This window comes from Dromiciops gliroides, chromosome 4, assembly GCF_019393635.1.
Source record: "Dromiciops gliroides isolate mDroGli1 chromosome 4, mDroGli1.pri, whole genome shotgun sequence".
NCBI classification, from domain to species: Eukaryota; Metazoa; Chordata; class Mammalia; order Microbiotheria; family Microbiotheriidae; genus Dromiciops; species Dromiciops gliroides.
The window spans coordinates 439,208,684-439,231,494 of NC_057864.1; the positions used below are offsets into that span (position 1 = coordinate 439,208,684).

General features: G+C 48.8%; 1 protein-coding gene across 1 annotated transcript; it reads right to left on the bottom strand.

Moving 5' to 3' along the window:
* Positions 1-416: 416 nt before the first annotated feature.
* On the bottom strand, positions 417-21,264 carry INKA2 (inka box actin regulator 2). Its single transcript, XM_043999402.1, has 2 exons — positions 20,671-21,264; positions 417-1,490 (listed from the first exon to the last, which is right to left on the bottom strand). The coding sequence occupies exons 1-2, from the start codon at positions 20,719-20,721 to the stop codon at positions 606-608; spliced, it is 936 nt and encodes a 311-aa protein (XP_043855337.1). The 5' UTR covers positions 20,722-21,264; the 3' UTR covers positions 417-605.
* Positions 21,265-22,811: the final 1,547 nt, after the last annotated feature.

Sequence of the window (22,811 nt, forward strand, 5' to 3'; positions counted from 1 at the left end):
GGGCCACTGCTGATTGCAGTAGCTCTCGGTTGGGGATGAGAGGGTTGCAGTGGCTCCTGGTTGAGGATAAGGCTGTCTTGGAGCAAGCCGACACCATTACAGAACTGGGGGCAGGCTGCTCCTGAAGGTAAAATGTCTTTATTGGGAGGGTCTTAGCAGTTCTCATTTTCCTGTTCTGTTTGTAACATTAGATACACACCCACCTTCTACAACTCAGAAGCCCATCGCAAGGAAGTGCTATAAATGCCAGGGGCACTTCTTGGGGTATCTTTCCCAAATCCAATGTGGACACACACACCACACACACACACACACACACACACACAAACACACCACACACACCATACATCCCATACACAGACACCACACACACACACACACACACACACACACACACAATGTTCCCCAGACTGTCCCAACTTGGCTATAGTTTTATCAGTAGGAGATTGTGGCTCTCTTTAGAATAAGCACACTGGCAGCTTTAGGTTTCTGGGATTAGAAGGCCTGGCTCTGCCCACCCCCCTCTTTTGCTTTTCTGGGAGCTTTGAAGGAAAGGAATGGATGGGACCGGCCATGTACACTTGACCATGGGAAATGCCAAGGACTCAGACCCATACAGCTGTGTTGATGTCAAAGCCAGAGGGTGGGGACTCCAGGGCCTTGGGGCAGCTTGAAGAAGGCCTCTCTCCCTGTCCATTGCCCCCACTGCTGGGGAAGGGGAAGGGGAAATACCCAGCTCCCTTGAAATAGCTCCTTTTCTTGACTTTCTTGGAGCGTCCGGCTGGGGGCTCAGTGGCTGTCGGGGTCATCCAGCCTGGCTTCTCCTTGAGTAGTCGATCTCGATCCGGCCTGACGCTACGCAGAAATTTCCTGAAGATGTTGGCGGTCAGGGTGAACCTTCGGCCCAGATCACGGTGCCGGCTTCCGGGCCCTGGCACCTCACCCACCCCACTGACCTCCCCTTTCTCCCCACCCTTCTTCTCTAGTTCTGGTAAGTCCAGCCAGTTGCCCACCAGATCTGCGAAGACATTGTCGCCCAAGACCAGCGGCTGTCGGTTGCGGCCTCGAGACATCAGGGTGGAGGTCCAGTCGTCTGGCTCAGCCCGCTCTGTCCTCTGCTGAACAAAGCCTCGGCTCTCCGACTCCCAAGTCCTAGGAGGAGGGTCTAGGTTTTCGCCATGGACACTCCTATGGGAGGAAAGCCTGGTGCTGCCACCGCCGCTTAGAGAAGCATGGCTAGAGGGAGAGCTGGCCCTGGGCCTGGCCGAGCCCCTGCTGCCTGCCCACCTGCAGGGCTCTGCTGGAGTTCTGGGGCCTTGCAGGAAGCTGGGGGCGGGGCCTAGACCAGACAGTGGCGTTTGCCCATCACCCCCAGAGATCTCGAGCTGCTCCAGGGCCGTCTGCACCTGTAGGAGCTTCAGCTCTTGCAGGGCTCCCATCATGCAGTTCATCTGGTCATGAAGCCCATCCCCAACCTCTTTCATGGATACCTATGAAGGAAGAAGACAGAAGGAACTGGAGGGTCACTGCCAAGAACGTGACGGTCTTACCTAGTATGACCCTGAAACGCAGCCAACAGGCCCCCCAGAGTCATCTCTTCCCTTCCTTTCCTTCTTGCTCTCCTCCCTCCCTCCTTCCCTCCCTCTCTCTCTCCCTCTCTCTGTCTCTCTCTCTCTCCCTCTGACTGTCTCTTTCTCTGTCTCTGTCTCTCTCTCTCTCCCTCTGTCTGTCTGTCTCTCCCCCCCTCTCTTTCTCTCTCTCCCTGTCTCTATCTCTCCCTCTCCCTGTCTCTGTCTGTCTCTTTCTCCACCTCCCCTTTCCTTCCTGACAATTGCTCGGAGGAGGGAGAATCTCCACACTGAAATGTGGCTGAGAGAGGTTGTGTTGAGCACCTGAGTGTTTCTGGCCTCATCCTTTCCCTCCCTCCTTCACTACAGCTTCTCCTTTCTTCCCCTAAGAGTGTCCCTGAGCCAAGATGGCAGCAGGGCACAATGGAAAGAAGAGTGGGTTTGGAATTGGAGAATCTGGGAGCAACTTCTGTAAGATGAGAGGGCCAAGTGTGTTGTAGTAAAACAGGCGGCTGGATTTCAGCTCAGAAGACTGGGGTTCGAAACCTGCCTCTGATGTAAGCAGGCTGTGAAAATGAGGGGTCTGGGATAGAAGACTTCTAAGGTCCCAAAACAAACTTAGGGTTCTAGGGTTCCACCTTCTACCACCCAGCTATCTTCATGGCTTCCCTCTATCTTCTCTTATAGGAGCTGTGTCTTTGGGGATGGGGGCGGTGAGGATGGGCTCCAATTCTCAAAGGAGCTCCATCAAAGGAGAGCGAGGCCTCCCCTTTCCCCTGACAGCTGCTCACATCTGGCTGGGGGCAGCTATGGAGGTGGGGGAGTGGCCTTGGGGGAAGCCCGTGACTCTGAAAGGGTCCCTCCAGCTCTCTGAGTCCTGCCCCCTCCCATTCCAAACACCTGTGCTCTCCCAGTTGTTTTCTATTTGGGTAGGAAGGTGCCCCTCCTTCCAGACCCAGGCAGTCCTGCTCCCGTGTCGGAGGGGAGTGAGGGCCAAGCGGCTGGGGGGATTTTCTAACTCTAGCCCTGGATCCAAGGGCTGCCAGCTGGGCCTGGGGGGAGCCTGGATGGGGGCTGGGGGGAGGAGCATCTCTGATAACATTCACTGAAAATCTGCACCCCCCCCCCCAATCTTAGGCCCAAATTGCCTTAGCCCCACCAGATCCCCTCCCAAGCCCTTGCTCAAGTTACTGACACCAAACCCTGCAGAGACCATCTGTTCTCTAAGCCCCCCAGAGACCCAGCCGATCATCTTACCTCCCCAGGCTCGCCTAATGCTTCCCGCCCTAAGCCCAGAGGGAGGAGGGAGGAGAAGGGGAGCTATCTGCGGCTCTGCAAAGCTGGATTGTGAGGTCAGTCTGCGTCAAATCCTTCCCTGGCAACTTCCCCGCCTTCACCCCTCCCCTAGCAAGGGTCAGGTTATGGGATGAGCCAGCTCAGTGTCAAGGAGGGGTCAGCTTCCCCAGACACCAATGGGCATATCCTGTAGGTGCACCTATGCTTAGGCTCTGTGTGTGTGTGTGTGTGTGTGTGTGTGTGTGTGTGTGAGGGCACGGAGATAGCATGCTGTCCCCCTGGAGACTGTCTGATGGCCCAGCATCCTGGTCATGCCTTCAGCCTGCCTGGCCAAAGCTGTCCCACCCAAGGTCCCTGAGGCCAAGCAGGTAGGAGCAGAGACTTAAGTTTATATTCAACGGTCAGGGTCACCAACATCCCCCATCAATAATGACTCATGCCTCTCCCTCCCTGACCCCCAATTCTGACAACCCCCTTTCTTTTGTGACTTTGTCTCTTCAGCTTCCATCTCCTCTCTGTCTCTGACCCTCATTCTCTGTAGAGAAAAAAGGATGGGGGTGGGGAGGAAGAAGGAAGTTCCGAGCCCCTCTAGCATCTCATCCTCAATGGGTGGGGTTCTCTGCCCCCCTAACCCAGCACCTCCCTCCTTCTCACAGTCTCCTTTCCATAGCAACAACACTCTTCTTGCTTGGGCTCAGGCTCCAAACCTTGCTGTTCTTGACTTCTACTCTCCCATGTCCCACAATCAATCAGATCTCAGCAGGGTCTCTCCTATAAGTCCCCTCTGTTCCATCATCATTGTCCCCAGGCAAATTCAGGGCTTCATGACCTCTCCCATGGACTGCTGCATTGGCCTCTTTTTTCCATACTATAATCTCTGTAATTCCACACCATTTAAAATTGGAGTGAGAAAAGGTAGATTTTTTTTTTCCTTTTAAAACAAATAAGGAGGGGCAGCTAGGTGGCACAGTGGACAGAACACTGGCCCTGGATTCAGGAGGACCTGACCTCAGACCCTTGACACTTATTAGCTGTGTGGCCCTGGGCAAGTCACTTAACCCCAATTGCCTCACCAAAAACAAAACAAAACAAACAAACAAAAAAATCCCAAATAGGAAATTTTTGTACAGATCAGAAATGTTTATGATATAGGGCAGATCTTTGGTGTGAAAATAGGTTTAGTTTCCTCTATTTTTCTCTAAAAATTTTCCCCTAATTCTCTTGTCTGAGGGCATTTCATATGGGCAATGTCCCTCAGTCCCACATTTATGAGTTCTGTGGATCTATTTCAAGACCAGAAGGGACGCACGGTCAAATTACAGAGTGTTAGCACTTGCCAGGGCCTTGGGGATTAGCTGGTCAAACCCTCCCTGCTTGTTTTGCAGATGGAATCAACTGAGACTCGGTGACTTGTTCAAAGTCGGTTATCTAGAAAATGGCCAGTTGAAGACTTGAACTCGGGTCTCCTGCCTCCCTGCTCCTTTCATTATGTCATGATACTGTCACATGATGGGGAAGCCCCCTCCCTCCCCCGAAGAGCCTCCTAACTCCTCTCCTGCATCCCATTTCTCCCTCCCAAAGTATCTAAGATGCCACCAATGCACCAATCTTCCTGAACTGCATCTCTAATCCTATCACTCCCTTGTTCTAAAACCTTCAACTGACTATTGGCTAAAATCCAGATTTCTTACTGTGGCATTTGAGGTGCTTCACAATTTGCTTCTAACCTCTCTCTCCAATCATATGGACGTCTTAGTAATGCCCTCCCTACACAATAGTCAAACTGGCCTATTTATCTTTAAAAATGACTGCAGGCTTTCCTGCCTTGGTCTCTTTCCTCATACCTTACCCTTGACCTGAAATGCCTTCCCCTCCAACTCTACCCATAAAAATCCTGTTGTTGTTGGTGTTGTTCAGTCATGTCTCACTCTTGGTTACCCCATTTGGGGTTTTCTTGGCCAAGATCCTGGAGTGGTTTGCCATTTCCTTCTCCAGCTCATTTGATAGATGAGGAAACTGGGGCAAACTGGGTGGAGTGACTTACCCAGGGTCACACAGCTAGTAAGTGTCTGAGGCTGGATTTGAACTGCATCTTCCTGGCTGTGCCACCTAGCTGTCCATTAAAAATCCTACCCACCTTTTCTTTTTCTCTAGGGCAATGGGGGTTAAGTGACTTGCCCAGGGTCACACAGCTAGTAAGTGCCAAGTGTCTGAAGCTAGACTTGAACTCAGGTCCTCCTGAATCCAGGGCTGGTGCTTTATCCACTGCACCACCTAGCTGCCTGCCCCCCACCCACCCACATTTCAAGAGCCCAATCAGATGCCACCCTCCTCCTAGGTAGAACGATGGAGCATTAAAACTGCCTAATCCATCCTGCAGATAAGTGAAAAGGGTTACCCAGCTATTTGGGGCACTCAAATCTCTTGATTCTTTCCACTTTTCCCAACTCCTGTTGGAGCCTTCCCTGTTCCATCTAGCTGGAAGGATCCTCTTCATCCGTAGCATCCTTTGTAGGATCAAAAGATCACAGGGACATAGAGCTGGAAAGAATCTTAGAAGCCCCTGACTACAATCTCTTCATTTTACAGATTTAAAAACTGAGGTCCAGTGGGTAAAAGACTGATCCAAGGTCACACAAATATTAAGTGATGGAGACAGGTTTGGAACTCAGGTCCTTGGATTCCCAGGGAAGTGTTCATTCTGCTATGCCATGTTGGTATAGGGGTAAAAAACACCTGACTTGCATCCAGAGTCCTGGGTTTAAGTCCTTGCTCAGCAATTTATTCTCTGTATGATCTTGGGCCAGCCCCAACTTAACCATTTTCCTTATCTATTAAATGGAAATAATAATACTTACACTATCTGCCTCCTGGGGTTGTTTAAAAGAAAGATTTGTCTGTGTGACTCCCTCTCTGATTCATTCAGCCCTTACTGAGAGGTAAGCAAGGGACTGTGGAGGGGTAAACAGGTGAAGAAAAAAAAAGAAATTCAGAAAGACAAAAGCAGATCAATGCCTGCTTTCAAAGAGCTCCTATTCAACTAGGAAGGATATACCATGAAGCCTTGTAAGGAAAAACAAAATGCATAGAAAAGAATTTCAAAAGGCAGAGACCACCTAAACTTGGTGTGGGCTGGGGAAGTTGGGCGGGGCCAGGAAGGGTCTCAGGTAGGAAGTGGCATCCCGATCGGAGGGTTTGGAAAAGATGTGGAGGGAGTGCATTTGGCCATGGTGGGCCATGTTAAAGCACTTGTCACATAATGTATGTGCATTCTAGCCATGGGAGACCACGTCAGAGCACTCATCATACAGTGTCTGGTATTATTATGGTTGGTGGTGGTGGTGATGAAAGTAATGGTGGTGGTGTTGGAATGGTGGTGGTAGTGGTGGTGGTAGTATATATATTTTATCTGTCTTATAAAAAATTCAACTCACAAGACTTTTTGAGGGCAGGGACTGTCTCATTCATCTTTGTATTCTTCAGGATGCCTATCAGAGTGCTTCGTATATCCCAGGTGTTAATTATATATTTGTTGACTATTATTCAATTTAACTTGGTTGAGTACAGCACATTTATTGTGGTTAGGGTGGTTAGGCTGGCTGGCTGGCTGACTGGCTGGCTGGCTGGCTGAGCAGCAGCTGTACAGTCAGAGCAGGGCATTGAGAAAAGACAATCTTAATATCGATGTGTCTGGGCAGTTGGCTGTCTAACCTATGTGCATAACATCCTAGGCTTCCTGTTGTTTCACCAGGGCATGGAGCTGACCTTGGGTACTTGACTATATCAGGTTTTACTAAGCTGGAAAGACTTCAAATAATAGCTATTGATGTCTGAGACCGGGGTAGCTAAGTTCAGAGAAGCTTGTCCCCAGAGAGCTGGCCAGCAAGTGATGGATTTCTTAGCATTCACAACTCTTGTAGTTTCATCATAGGACACCGAGGGGGGAGCTGCTACTGTTGTTGGACAAAAGGGAAATTATACCTCTTTTGAAATACTGAAGTATTGAAATAAACAGGAACAGGGCAAGCCACTGAACAGAGGCCCCATTAATGTATTTTATTTTTTTTTAAGGCAGGGCAATGAGGGTTAAGTGACTTGCCCAAGGTCACACAGCTCGTAAGTGTCAAGTGTCAGAGGCGGGACATGAACTCAGGTCCTCCTGAATCCAGGGCCAGTGCTTTATTCACTGTGCCACCTAGCTGCCCCCAATGTATTTTTATTGTTGTTGTTTAGTACTTTTGTCTTTTTTTTAGTTGTGTCTGACTCTTCATGACCCCATTTGGAGTTTTCCTGGCAAAGACACTGGAGTGGTTTGCTATTTCTTTCTCCAGGTCATTTTACAGATGGGGGAACTGAAGCAAACGGGGTTAAGTGACTTGCTCAGAGTCACACAGCTAGTAAATGTCAGAGACGAGATTTGAACTCAGGTCCTCCTAACTCCAGGGTAGCCTCTCTATCCATTGTGTCACCCAGCTGTCCCAATTTAAGTATGCATAGTACTAAATGGACCACTAAGAGACTGAACTTTCCTCTGCCTAAAACCAAGCTGGAACTAGGAGTTAGGTAAGCAGTGCTCTAGGGTGGCATACTTTAAAATACTTTTTTGGACTGGGGTTCTGGCTTCATTGGTATAGAGAACTAACTCCTGTTAGGGAACCCTTTTTACTAACACAGATAGAACTTTGTCCAACTTTATAGTTTTAGAGAGCTACGGGGAGGGAGAGGGGACAGCTAGGTGGCGCAGTGGATAAAACACTGGCCCTGGATTCAGGAGGACCTGAGTTTAAATATGGCCTCAGACACTTGACACTTACTAGCTGTGTGACCCTGGGCAAGTCACTTAACCCTCACTGCCCTGCAAAAAAAAAAAAATTAAATTAAAAAAAGATATCTAGAAAGATAGAAAGAAGACATTCAAGTGAAGTGACTTGGCCAGGATCACACAGCCTTTAAACACTACTTTTTGGGGTCGCTAGGTGGTGCAGTGGATAAAGCACCAGCCCTGGATTCAGGAGGACCTGAGTTCAAATCTGACCTCAGACACTTAACACACTAGCTGTGGACCCTGGGCAAGTCACTTAACCCTAATTGCCCTGCCAAAAAAAAAAAAAAAAAAACCCAAAAAATGAAAACAAAAATAATACTTTTTGTAAACACATAATTAAATGTCAAAAATTCTGTTCATGAAATATATACATATATCTCAAGTTCCTTGCATTTCAATGAATTTTCAAAGCCTCAAAGGCAAGGGGAAGGATAAACAAGGCATCATTTTTTCCAAACCTTGCCTAGGGCACACAAATGCTTTGTCCAGGCCCTCTTCCGAGAGATTACATCTAAAGGCCCTTGTGCATGAGAGACTTTGGGCTCCACTGGTAAGAATTCATCCATTCTGAAACCCTTTGGGGAGTCATAAAGGGATCCCCTTTGGCAGTCTGATGAAGCCTATGGACTCTTCTCGGAATAACATTTTTAAAGAATCGAAGGAAATACTAAATTTCACTTAGAGGTTAGTGAGGCAACCTTTCCCCCATCCACCCCCCACCCGAAATCAGGATGTGGACCCCAGGTGAAGAATCCTTAGTATAGTTGAAAGAATGCAGGATAGGAACTTAATGTCAGGTGAGATCTGGGTTCAAATTCCACTTCTGACCTTTAGTGGCTATGGACCTTCCAGAGTCCCAGGTTCCTTCTCTATAAAATGGGGATAAGAAAACCTGTGCAAGTCAAAACAATAGGATGATGTTTGTAAATTCTATTTGGGCTCAGGGAGTAGAGAAGGAAGAGGGAAGCCGCTTGCTTGGGGCCCCCGGGACACAGGAATCCCAGCCCCCAGTTTGGTATCCCGTGTCAGCCCTGCCACTGATTGAATGAATATTTGCAGTGAGGGAGGGGAAAGCAGCTGTTTGCGATGGGGTGAGTTTGGCAGGAGGAAGCCTGAGTGATGGGAAACAGGAAAGTCCTGGGGAGGGGGAGGAGGCTGAGGAGGAGGAAGAAGGGAAGGGGTTTGGGGAGGAGGAGGAGGAGGGGGAAGGCGAGGAAGGAAGAGGGAGAAAGAGTATCCGCTGCTGGGGCTGGAGCCCAAGACAGAGAGAAGCTAATAGGGTCACTCTTCCCAAGCCCAAAGGGGATGATGTCACCCAAACAAGAATGGAGCCAGCAGGCAAGCTGTGCCTCTCCTCCTGTGCTGGACTCCGGAGCAGGCAGAGAGAAGGGGGCAGCCTGATCCAATGGAGGAAGGCCTGGGATGGAAGCTAGGGCAATTGAATCTTGGAGCCCCATCCTCCCATCTCCTCTCCGTCTGAGATGGAGAGAGTAATTCCTTTGGTTGGGCAGAGGCAGGAGACACAGCTCCAAGGCCATTCCCTCCTTCTAACCATTCCTTTGTTCTCACACCCCCACACACCACCTCTTCTCCATTTCCTACCTTCCTGCTCAGTCGTCACAATGCCTTTAGCCAATGAAAGAAAGAAGCTCAACATGGCGGGGTTAATGTTGGGCTTAGCCAGACACCTCAGTTCAAATCCTTCCTTTAGTACTTACCAGCTATTTGACCCTAGGCCAATCCCTTTACCTTGACTTTCCCAACTACAAAAAGGGGACAATAATAACAGGAAATAATAAGCAGGTGAAGCCTTGGGGTTTACATGTCTGGGTCCTCTGTTTCTCAATCTAGGGTGCTCAGTGGATGGAGTGCTGGACTTTGAGTGAGGAAGATCTCAATTCAAATTTGGCTTCAGACACTTATTGGCTTGGTGACCCTGTCTGCCTCAGTGTCCTCATCTATGAAATGGGGATAATAATAGCACTGATCTCCCAGAGTCATTGTGAGGATCCAGTGAGACAATCTTTGTTAAGTGCTTTGCAAATATACAAATATTTGCAAAAACAATTGCTAGCTATACAAATGCTATCCTTTTTCTTTCCACAGCTCACCATTGACTCTCAAAAGAATGTAAAGTACTATGTAAAATGTTAGTTAGTATTAATGTTCTGGCTTTGTGGACTTAGAGTCCAGAAACAGTTCCTTTCATTTCATTTTGTTTTGTTTTTGCAGGGCAATGAGGGTTAAATGACTTGCCCAGGGTCATACAGCTAGTAAGTGTTAAGTATCTTATGCCAGATTTGAACTCAGGTCCTCCTGAATCCATGGCCTGTGCTTTATTTACTGTGCCACCTAGTTGCCCCCTAGAAAGTTTCTTTTTTTGTTTTTTGGTGAGGCAATTGGGGTTAAGTGACTTGCCCAGGGTCACACAGCTAGTAAGTGTCAAGTGTCTGAGGCCATATTTGAACTCAGGTCCTCCTGACTCCAGGGCTGGTGCTCCATCCACTTAGACACCTAACTGCCCCTAGAAAGTTTCTTAATCTGTATACAATAACATGTCATCCCCAGACAACTTACTAGCTGTGTGCCCCTGGGCAAGTCACTTAACCCTATTTGCCTTAGTTTCCTCATCTGTCGAATGAGCTGGAGAAGGAACATCTGTCAAGAAAACCCCAAATGGGGTCACATAGAGTCAGACATGACTGAAAACAACTGAACAACATTTCCAGCCCATGGGATTGTTTTAAGGAGAAAATCTCTGGCCTCTGAGGTCCCTTCCATCTCTGTGAAATGAGATGGTCAGGAGGAAAGGGCAGTCTACCTAAATGAAAGGGGATGTTATCATCCTGTGAGGTAAGAGATATAAGGATGGATCCTCTTTAGAGACTTGAGCACCATACCAATCTACTCCCAAAGCCTTCTCTTTTCTCAGCTAATTCATCAGCAAGAGAGGAGACTTGCCAGCTGGGATCCTGTTGGGAAGATGGTGAAGCACAGGGCATCTCTATTGGCTTGGATTTCCTCCTCCTGACGGTGGGAAGGAGGAGGAGGTTGGCTGGTTACACAGAGAGATCTCCCTCCCCATTCATAGCCAAGGAGGCAGTTCAGTATAATGGGGAAGAGCAGCAGATTTGAATCCAGAGGGCCTGGGTCTAAGCCCCAGCAGATGTGCCCCTTCCTACTTTCGTGACCTTGGGTGAGTCACATCTCTCAACTTTAAAAGGATGGGGCCAGATGAGATGTCTCTGAGGTTCTCTCTGAGTTGAAATCTATGATTCTGTCACTGATAATTTCATAACTGGGGCTATGACACGTGTGTGGGCAAGGCACCTTCTGTTCTCTCCTCAGCTCCTTTTCCCTTGGCCCCTCTGACTGATTCTCACAGCTGTGCCCTCTGTCCCTCTGTCTCACGCCCTCGGCTTGAGCAGCCAGATCCCCTCCACACAGGCCCCAGCTCTGCCTATGGGCTTGGCAGGCTTCCCTGCCTCACTCCCCACCCCCAGCCCTCTCTGCCAGGGGGCTCACAAGGTCCTCACACAATTCCTTTGCCACCTCTTTCCATGCCCCCTTTCCCTCCAGCCCCTCCCAGAGGCATAGGCTGAGGCTCAGGGCAGGAAATGGGCATGGTCCCCCCAGTGCCAAGCATCTAATTCCCGGCCCTGTGAATAGCGACCTTCATGCCCCCCCTGCTCTTGGCTGGAACTGCTGGATCTCCCCACAGGAAGCTACAGGGTCTAGTGGCCAGGAGGGAGGTGGGCTGAGCCAAGAGCCATGGGAGGGAAGGAGGTGGGAGGATGAAGGGGGGGCGGTGAGAAGGAAATAAGAGAGGGGGCTCATAAAAAGGAAGAGACTAATTCTCCCATAGCAGCATCCCTTTATGGGATGATGCTTTGGCAAAAGACAGATGGACAGACCTAATTTACTCAGTACCCCCCCACCCCCCTTCATTATAGCTTCCTCCTCTAAAATACTTCTCGGCATTATCTGCCTATTCTCACTCTCTTCCCACGGGCATCTCATCAAACTCATTGCAATCAGTCAATAAATGTTTATTTAGCCTTATCACCCAACCAGTGAAGGAGGCAAAGAAGCCTCAGACTCAGTCCCAGAGCCCCGCCCCCTCCCCAGGGCACCTCCTTTCTAGTTGGGGAAAGAAGGCAGAACCCCTCAAAAAGATAACTACACATCCAGAGGATCCTGCCACTGTGCCTGCAACATCTTTGAAGAGGGAGATGCCACCCACCCCAGCTTCCCTGGAGGAATAGTCATCTGCTAATTAATCACCTTGACAGGACAGCCCCTTGTCTCACTTAAATCAGTCATTCTGCAGTTCAAGGCATCTCCAGCCCTCACTGGCCTCCCTTCTTGCCTCTCCCTACATCTGGGGTCAACAACTTGTGGTTTGAGAACCACGTGGGGCTCTTTGAGAATACACATAGAGCTTTCATAAGACAAATGTGTAGGCTTAGAGCTGGAGAGGCAACAGGGTGTAGTGGCAATAGAACTGGATTAGGAGTTAGGAGGAGATGTGGGTTTGAATTCTGGTCCTTACTGGTTCTATGAGCCTACCTAAGTCACCTAACCTCTGCACCTCAGTTTCTTCATCCAGGCAAAAATAAAGATAAAAATAAACACACAAAAAGAGTGATAAAATATACATATAAGTGCATATTTACTATGCCTGTGATTTCATGGGTGTAGAGAAATCCCAATGGTCGAGGAACCAACGCAGATTGGAAATTTCTCTGAAAGTTAGAAAGGTACCTGGGGGTACTGATATTTTAAGTGACTTGTCAAGGGTCTCACAGTCAGAATGTGTGTGTGTGTGTGTGTGTGTGTAACTTGAACCGAGGCCTTCCTTCAAAAAACTGTATCCTAGGGGCAGCTAGGTGGATAGAACACCAGCCCTGGAGTCAGGAGGACCTGAATTCAAATTGGAACTCAGACACTTAGCAGCAGTATGACCCTGGGCAAGTCACTTAACCGCAAGTGCCACAAAAAAAAAGTCTTTAAAAAGTTATATCCTGGGGTGGCTAGGTGGCCCAGTGGATAAAGTACCGGCCCTAGATTCAGGAGTACCTGAGTTCAAATCCAACCTCAGACACTTGACACTTACTAGCTGTGTGACCCTGGGCAAGTCACTTAACCCCCATTGCCCTGCAAAAAAAAAAAAGTTATATCCTAATGATATTTTTAAAAAGTTGTTCTTCCCTGAAAGATTACTGATCTCCACCCTAAGCCCTAGGTCTAGGGAAGAGACAGTGGGTGTATAGTAGAAAGAACACTGGTTCTGGAGACAGAGGCTCTGGGTTTGAATCCAAGCTCTTTCATTTTCTCTGTGAGTCTTTGGGCAAGTCACCTCCACAGAAATCTGGAATGTTCTCCCAGGGGTCCTTAGTTTCCTTTTCTATAAAAAGATGAAGTTGTAAACTGACCCAACCATTTTTGGAGAGCAACCTGGAATTATGCCCAAAGAATTCTAAAACTGAGTATACCCTCTAGTCTAGCAATACCACTGTTAGGACTGTTTCCTAAGGTGATCAGAGTAAAAGAGAAAGAACCTATATGTTCTGAAATATTTCTAGCAGCTCTCTTTGTGGGGGCAAAGAACTGGAAATTGAAGCGATGTTCATCAATTGGGGATTGGCTAAACAAGTTGTGATATATGATTGTAATTGAATACTACTGTGCTATAAGAAATAGCAAGCAGGGGGACAGCTAGGTGGTGCAGTGGATAAAACACCGGCCCTGGATTCAGGAGGACCTGAGTTCAAATCTGGCCTCAGACACTTGATACTTACTAGCTATGTGACCCTGGGCAAGTCATTTAACCTTTATTGCCCTGGGGGAAAAAAACAGGAAATAGCCAGCAGGATGGTTTCAGAAAAACCCAGGAAGATATAAATATGAACTGATGCAGAGTGAAATGAGCAGAACCAGGAGATCATTGCATACAGTGACAGCAATATTGTTTGGTTTGGGTTTTTTGGGTTTTTTGGGTTTTTTGGCGGGGCAATGAGGGTTAAGTGATTTGCCCAGGGTCACACAGCTAGTAAATGTCAAGTGTCTAAGGCCAAATTTGAACTCAGGTCCTCCTGAATCAAGGGCCAGTGCTTTATCCACTGCGCCACCTAGCTGCTCCAGCAATATTGTCTGAAGAATAATTGTGAATGACCAAGTTATTCTGAGCATTATAAATATTCAAATCAGCTACAAAGGACTTGTAAAGGAAAATGCTATCTACCTCCAGAACTGGTAAATAGAAGTATACTTAGCATAGTTTTACATATATTTGCAAATCTGTATCCAGTGATGGCCTTCTCTAGTGCAGGGGAGGGAGGGAGAGTGGGAGACAGTTTGGAATTTAAAATGTAATAAAAATAATTAAAATTTTTAAAAAAAGAGATGAAGTGGGAGGCAGCTAGGTAGTGCAATGGATAAAGCACCGGCCCTGGATTCAGGAGTACCTGAGTTCAAATCCAGCCTCAGACACTGGACACTTACTAGCTGTGTGACCCTGGGCAAGTCACTTAACCCCCATTGCCCTGCAAAAAAAAAAAAAAAAAAAGAGATGAAGTTAGTGTCGCTAACCAGCTAGGACCCTTCCAGTTCTAAATCTAGGATTTTTTTTCTCACTTGACAGAAGTTTTTGATCCTGTGGACATTCAGGTCTGGAGAAGTCCATTAAGGAAATACTGCTAGAGATGAAGGATGTCCTACATCATGAATACTGGTTCTCTTCCTCTCTGGCCACCTACTTCCTGTGCCTCTGTTTACCTCTCATGGAACAAGAGTCACCCTGTCCACCCCAAATCAATTCTTTTGCAGGGAATTATCCTTCTGCTTCCTCTTCACCAGCACAAATATGTCAGGAAATGCTCTCCTCCCAAAAGTAGCTCAATATCCCCCTCCTCATTGGCTCCCCAAGTCTCCTTGGCACTCATGCTCAGGAGACACTATGGTGATGTGCCCTTGGATGATTTTGCTTAACTGGTTTTGCCCTAGCTTTCTTCTTCTTCCTCTTCCTCCTCTTCTTCCTCTTCTCCTTCCTCTTCCTCTTCTTTCTCCTCTTCCTTCTCCTCCTCTTCCTCCTCTCCTTTTTCTCCTCTTCCTGACACTCTTCCTCCTACTCCTTCCTTTTCTTCTTCTCCTCCTTCCTCTTCTCCTCTCTCTCTCTCTCTCTCTCTCTCTCTCTCTCTCTCTCTCTCTCTCTCTCTCTCTCTCTCTCTCTCTCTCTCTCTCTCATTAATATGTTCTGCTATTAGATAGAAAGTTCCCCTTGGGAGTTATGTTCAGGGAGCAGCTAGCTGGGTTTGGGACTTGAAGTCTAGTCATAAATTCTTTGTGAAGGTCAGGGAGTAGGCCACATGTCCCCTATGGTGTCATTACAGCCCTATCCCCCAGTGCCCTAATGAAGAAGTGTTTCAGCTGCTGCTTCTGCCATGGGGCCCATTCAAACTTCTTCCCTGAAACCCAATACATGTCCTCACATATACCCTGTGGGCAAGGAGATACAGACACAGTACTGAGGAAAGTCTTGCTCTTTGGGCTTTAGCAGGCTTTGCCAGGTTGCCTTCTATGGCTAAGCCAAGATACTTCCCTACTCCCCTCTTTGCTCTGCCTTGGGCTACCATAAAGCCATGTCCCAGCATTCCCTGTTGACCTAACTTGTGAGGAAATGCATTCCTCCATGACAGTGTATATTTCCAGTTGTGATGGATGACTGGGGTAGAGGGATGGGAATTTCTACAACTTTAACCTTCAGGAGCAAATGTTTTTTGATAGCTTGGTTAATTCTAGATTATCTCTGCTGAAAGCATGGTGGGCTAGAAAGGTTATGGAAAATGCAGTGGTCCAGGAATTAGGAGATTTGGGTTCAAATCCCAGTTCTGATTATAATACTAGTTGTAACTATGAGAAAGTTAATACCCCTTTTTGTAATCCAACTTTCTTTCTCTCTCTCTCTCTCTCTCTCTCTCTCTCTTTTTTGGGGGGGAAGGGTAATGAGGGTTAAGTGACTTGCCCAGGGTCACACAGCTAGTGTCAAGTGTTTCAGGTCAGATTTGAACTTAGATCCTCCTGAATCCAGAGCTGGTGCTTTATACACTGTCCCACCTAGCTGCCTCCCCGGAAATGCAGCTTTCTTAATTGTAGGAATAAATGTGAATAAATAATGGCTGTTACAGGAGGAGAAGGCATAGAGAAGGTTGGAATTGGCACCACTGGAGTGAGGACCCATATTGATGGAAAGTGACCAATTAGTTAGATCAGTTGTATCAAAGTCAAATAGAAACAGGGACATTAAACCATACATAAGGATCCCTGGGGAAACCAGGTGGCACAGTGGATAAAGCACCAGGTCTGGAGTCAGAAGACTGAAATCCAGCCCCAGTTATTGACTAGCTGGGCAAGTCACTTCACCCTGTTTGCTTCAGTTTCCTCATCTGTTAAATGAGCTGGAGAAGGAAATGGCAAACGACTGTAGTTTCTCTGCCAAGAAAACCCCAAATGGGGTCAGGAAGAGTCAGATATGACTGAAATGGTAGATAAGGAACCCTCTGGGCTGCATATTGACTGCCTATTAACATTATCTATGTTCTATTGTGTTTGTATTTATTTTACTGACTATTTCCGAATTACACTTTAATCTGGTTCAGGCCACACTCTGGAGTGTTGCTGGCCCCCAGCAACACATTCGACATCACTAAGCTAGTCACCAAAGCATAAGTGCACTACTGGGGGCAGCTAGGTGGAGAAGTGGATAAAGCACCGGCCCTGGATTCAGGAATACCTGAGTTCAAATCCAGACTTACTAGCTGTGTGACCCTGGGCAAGTCACTTAACCCTCATTGCCTCACCAAAAAACAAAACAAAACAAAAGTGCACTCCTTCCCTCCCTGAGTTGCTGTAGGGAAAAGCACTGTTAATTTGCAAGATCCACAGAAGCATGAGCTCATTGTGATATAGCTTCAGAACTAGAAGAGATCTTACAGACCATCTAATCCAACTCCCTCGTTTTCCAGATGGGGAAAACTGAGTTCCAGAGAAAAGTCACTTGTCCAAGGTATAGGGGTGAAGAGGCTGGATGCAAATCCAAGTCCTCTGACTCTAATCCAGTCCACTGATCACTATATTGTGAGCTGTTTCCTCTAGGACCCAGGACTGTGCTTTGTACCTCTGGTTAGGACATATCATATGAATTATGAATGAGTTCTGAATTTTAACTCTCTCTGTTCTCTTACTAGACTGTAAGCTTGAAGGAAGAAGGGCTTATGTCTTATTTCAACTTTGAAAAGATTACTTAATAAATGTTTGTTGAATGAATTAATGAATGTACTAATGAATGAATGAAAAGTTGGGGGTGAGGGTAGGGCAGAGTGGCAGTGCTACAAATAATCCAAACAGCAGATAATCACCAGATCCATTTCTAGACGTCTCTAAAAGGCACAGGACATTTCTCTTTGTCTAGATTTCCCATCCTGGGAAGAAATTGCAATCCCTGTACACACATCAGCTGGGGATGGACCACAGTGGCCATCGGTGACAAGAAGAAAGGGGCAGGGGGAAACATTGGCCATGTATCATTCATAGAGCAGATAAATGAGAGTTGACTGTACTCACTTCCTCTGGCTGCTTCTCAGCTTGGTGTAGGACCAAGCAAAACACCTGCCCAGACCAGTCACTGGTAGCCAAGAGCTGCATCTGGCTCCAGTCCCAACTGCCTTAGCCTGAGAAAGATCCAGCCAGAGGAATGACCTCTTCGGCAGCCCCCACCTGCCATGTGGGGGAGTGGTTACTCGGGCCCAGGGCTACCCTGAGGGTCAGGCTTGGGAGAGGAGGGGAGGGAGCAGGAAACTCCCAGCCCTCTCTGCTTAGTCTAGGAAGGAGCTGCCTGTTCTGAGTCTGAGAACTGACAGAAGGGGATGGGGGGGTGGTAGGGGGCTAGGAAGGTGAGGCAGGGATAGCTTCTCTCCTGTCTGAGCATCAGTCTGGGCCCTGGGCCAGGCGTTTGGCTTCCTCTCCAAGAGAGTCAGAGACTGAAACAGTGCAGACAAAGGGCCCAATAAAAGCTAATGAGGGAGCGGGGTGACTTTGGCTTCATTGCTTCCTTCTCCCTGTCTTCTTCGTGCCCCATCTTTTCCTCCTCCTCTCCCTCCTCCCTCTTTGGCCTCATGTTCCCGATGGGGGTGTCGATTGAGGGGATGTATTCAGATCTGGAGCCAGGGTGCTAGTTCCTGTTTGCTTTCTTTATTCCTCTGGCATCTCCCCCCCTCCCCAACCTCTGCTCTCCCACCCCCAGTTGTTGTGCAAAATGCAAATCAGAGGGTTATTAAAATTCCAGACTGTGCCAGAAACACCCACCCCTCCATTAACTTGCAACGTGGGGTTCGGTGGAGGGGGCCCTGTCCCCCCACTGCAAGCACAAAGAAAGTTGGACTGGATTTGATCCTATGAACCTAGGGTTTTCTCCCTAGCCTTGGTCTAGGGTGAGGGGGCTTTTGTAACAGTGACTGTGACCTTCTTGGACGTGGAGAAACACCTAGAGAGAAGTCAGAGTCCCGTGTGTTGGGAGTGGCTAACCCTAACCATCTGACAATTTCCCTAGCCTCCAGATAGGGACCCATCATTTCCTAGCTGTCTGCTGAATATCTAAGCAAAGAAAGTTGGCGGGGGAGGGGGGGCGGGTTAGGGGGTGTGGAATCAGGCAAGGTGAAAAGTCTCTTGGTCCTATTTAAAATGAAGAATTATATGTCATTGTTAGTGTCTGTTCAGTTCCCAGGTGATGAGAATCACCACATCCTGGGCTCTACCAAGGAGCCTGACCCCAGGGTCATATTCCTGCCCCTCTCCAATCCCAAGCAATCTCCTGAGAATAGACAACTGATCCACACAGCCTTGAAGAGAGGAGCTGATACATGGGACCCAATGACCTAAAAACGGGATCTTTCAAAAAATAACTGGTGATTCTTCTGCTGCTAGGCTGTGCACCCCGCCCCACCCCCTCTGCTCTCAAGCATGGCTGTCAAGTCGCTTCTCTCCACCTCAACTCACCCAGCACAAAGAAGAGTTTGGGGAGGGGTGATTTTATGAAGGCATTGCCCAACATCATTGGCAACTACTGGGTAGAAAGACAAGGCAGTCATTCTATTGCACAGATAGAGCTGGTAGTCATTGCACACTCTTAGGCTTTCTTCCTGGCTTCTGGGTTAACCTTTCTCTGGACATTGGTTTCTTCAGATTTAAAAGGGTGAGGCTGGACAAAGGAGGGTTGAGATATTTTGTATATTTTTATTTCTTGTATACTTATCTATATCTATCTGTGTATCCACCTATGCATCTATGTATCTTTCTATATATTTAATCTGTCTATCTATTCATCTGTCTTCCTATCTATCGTTTATACTGTCTTCCCCTATAGAAGGCAAGCTTCTTGCGGGCTGGAATGATTTCAATTTTGTTTTTCTCTCCGGTGCCTAATAGCACAGTGCCTGGCATAGAGTAGGCATTCAAAAAATTCTTGAGGATTGGTTGATCCGTGAAAGAAGAAAGATTCTCTTCTTGGGTTAAACCATCTCTAGGCTGACCCTGCAGAGATTGTGTGAGGAAGGATATAGAAGACTCCATCTGAATGCTGGAGGGATTTTCTTGAATTCATAGAATCACAGAATATTAGAAGGGGCATTAAAGATGGTTTAATAAAACTACCTTGTTTTACAAAGGTAGAAGCTGAGTCCCAGACAGGGAAAGTGACTTGTCTACAATTGCACAGGTAAAAAGTGGTAAAGCTGAATTTGAACCCAGAGTCTTTGACTGAATTGAACTGGAAACTGTGTGTGGTTGGGAGGGTAAATATTTGGAGTCGCCAAGAAATTGGATTTCCGAGCGATTCCTTATATGCTGATTATGTAGTCTGAGCCTTCACAAGATTAAGTGCTGACCAACAAGGGCTCACTTCCCTCACTACCACAGGCAGATTCCCTTTCTTCACTCATTTTCCCCTGGAGCTCCCAGTTCGTACATAAGGCTTCCTTCTCCTCCACCCCCCCCCCCCACCTCTCCCACTCCAATTCTCCCTCTTCCTAAAGCAGAGACCTAGCAGCATCTGGCTCTGCCTCCGCAGCTCCTGCTCAGCCTGGCAACTCCCCTCCTCCCTGTGCCCGGGCCCCACCGCCGTCATTACAGCTGCTAGCCCCCAGCCCCCCTCTGGGCTGGCAGACAAGTCCGGGCAGACAGCCGGCTTGTCCTGCCCCCGCACCGCCCCTCCCCACCCCCCACCCCGCCCAGCCTGCCAAGCTCCAGCCGAGAGAGATAGGAGCCCCAGGCGGTGCCGGCTTCCCTCCTGTCCCGGAGCCCGCCGGTCCTCCAGAAAGCGTGGGCCCTGCTCTCCCGCGCCTTGGCCCCGCCCCGGCTGGACCCTGGAGAGCCCTCTGGCACGCTCTCGTTCCCTGCCCCGGCTGTCTCGCTCCTTGGGGTAGTCTAGGGCTCAGTCTCTGTCCACGCGCGCATCGGTCTGTGGGTGGGTGTGTCTGTCAGTCCGTCCGTTTGTCTGTCCGTCCGTCGGCGTGTTAGTCTGAGGCTGTGTGTCTGTCAGTGGCTTCAGGTGTCAGGCGCCTCTCGCCGCGTCGCTGCGTCCGTCCGTGGCTGTGTGTCCGTCAGTGGCTGCATGTGCTTCCCCTGCCTGTATCCGTCCGTGGCTTCACGTGTCAGACTTTCTCGGTCTGTTTCCGCCTGTGGCTGAGCCTCTAGCTCTGCGTTTCCCTTTCGCTAAACTCTGCGCGAAGTTTCCGCGTGGTCCCCAGCCCGCTACGCTGGACCTTCGTCTCTCTGCCTCAATTTCCCCACCTCGCCCTCCCGACATTCCCGTTGCTGTCCCCCACGCCCTGGTAGGAGAGACCAGGCGGTTGCAGCTGGGATGGGGCAGCTCCTCTCCCACCACCACCACCACCACCACCTCCACCCCAAGCCGGCTCCCGGGCTTACCAGCTCCTGCTTGAGGCGCCGCAGATAGCTGTCCATGTCCTCGCTTTCCATCTTCAAGCTGCCATCGGCCAGACCCCGCAGGGTTCCCCCCCAGCAAGTCCAGCTCCCTTCGGGTGTGGGGCTTGAGCGGGCAGGACAGTCCGGTCCTCCTCTGATCCAGCAGCTGTGATTCTGGAGGCTGCTCCAGAGCTTCCCGGCCGGGGGGTCTCTCGACTCCTCCCTGGGACACTGGGAGGGCTGGGAGGCTGGGCGGCTGGGAGAGCGCGGCGCGCCCGGGTCGGAGTCGCCCCTTCTCTCCTCTGCAAGCTTTAGGCTGCGCAGCTCCGACTCTCGAAGCTGAGCCCGGGCGGGACTCCGCGCCCCCTCCCCTCCCTTCCAGTCCCAGTCCCTTAGCCTCGGGTCGACCGCGCGGGGAGGAGAAAGGAGTCCAACAGCCAATAGGAGGTTAGGGGGAGATGGCGACAGCCAATAAGAAGAGCAATACGAAGAGTAGGGGGTGGGAGTGGGGAGCTGAAGGCAAGAGAAGAAGAGAAGGGACAGGGAACCCGGAGCAGGACAGGGACCAGGACGATTTACAATAGGCTGTAGCCTCTGCTGCTGCTGCTACTGCTGCTGCTCAAGAGATGGAGAACTGAGCAGACTGGAGTTGGGAGGCTGGTTTGAGTTATTAGACGGGCTTCCCCAGCAAAACCTGCTACTCTTTCAATCAATTAACAAGCATTTATGAAGCATTTCCTACACGTCAGGCACTGTGCTAAGCGCTAGGAATGCAAAGAAAGGTAGAAACAACCTTGGTTTCCCAACGAGCTTACCTTATATTAGGGGAACCAACACGTACCTGGGTATAGACGAGGAAAGGACAGAGTAGGTACAAGGGAGCTCCAGAGGGGAAGGCACAGACAGCTAGAGGGTGGAGGAGACCTGGGAGGAGACGCAGGCCTCCTGCAGAAGGTGAGTCTAAAGCCGAGTTTGGAAGGAAGACAGGATTCTAAGAGGCAAAGGTGAGGTGAGGAAGAACAGCATTCCACGCATGAGGGATGGGCATCGGCACAGACATGTGAGAGGAAACAACCTGTATGAAAGAAAAGTAGGCTTGTTTATGGCAAGATCGTAGAGTGCTTACAGGGGAGTCATTGTGAAGAACCTGTAAAGAAGCCGAGGTAGAGGGGGTACCTAGGTGGCGCAGTGAATAATGCACCGGCCCTGGATTCAGGAGGGCCTGAGTTCAAATCCAGATTCAGACATTTGACACTAGCTGTGTGACCCTGGGCAAGTCATTTAACCTTCATAACTTTGGGAAAGGGAGTTGGTGGTTCAGTGGATGAAGTGCTAGGCCTGGGAGTCAGGAAAACCTGAGTTCAAATCCAGCCTCAGTTACTAGCTATGTGACCCTGGGCAAGTCACTTAACTTCTGTTTGCCTCAGTTTCCTCAATTGTAAAATGGGGATAATGATAGCAGGGGCTTCAAGTGGCGGTTGTGAAGATTAAATAAGAGAAATATTTGTAAAGTATTTAAATACAGCGCCTGACACATAATAAGTGATTAGGAAATGCTAATTCCTTTCCTCCATCCTTCCCATCCCACTCTACAGGACCACCCAAGCTTATAGATGATGATACTAGCAGCAGACCTTTGGCTAAACCAGCTCCCTACAGTCTTGGCTAGAGTATTTTTCCCGTTCTCCGTTTCCCATCTCCACCAAAATCCCTGGGACTAGCAGGAGTTTGTAATTTTGTTCTACCAGGCTAGGGTGGAGCGTCGGCAAGTTCTGAGCCATCCAGGTATAATTAGGGCAATTAGCAAAGTATTATTTACATGCTAATTAATAGGGAAAAGTTTGCCCCAAGCAAGCGAGCTTCTCCCAAATTCTCCCCGTAGGGGCAGGATTGTGAAAGTGTGAAATGGTCACTTTGGGAACATGGAACATCCTCTGGTTAGTTATTCAGGTGTTTTAGGGACCTGTTCGTTCATGAACATAACCATGTCCCAAGCATTCATTAAAGACCAACTTACTGTGTGCGAGGAAGGTCCTAGGCTGCCTACTGTCCCCCCAGGATCTAGTGCCTTCTCTACTGAGATCACCTTCCCTCTAGTCAGTATAAATATTGTATCTACCTGGTTGTTTGCATAGTGTTCATTG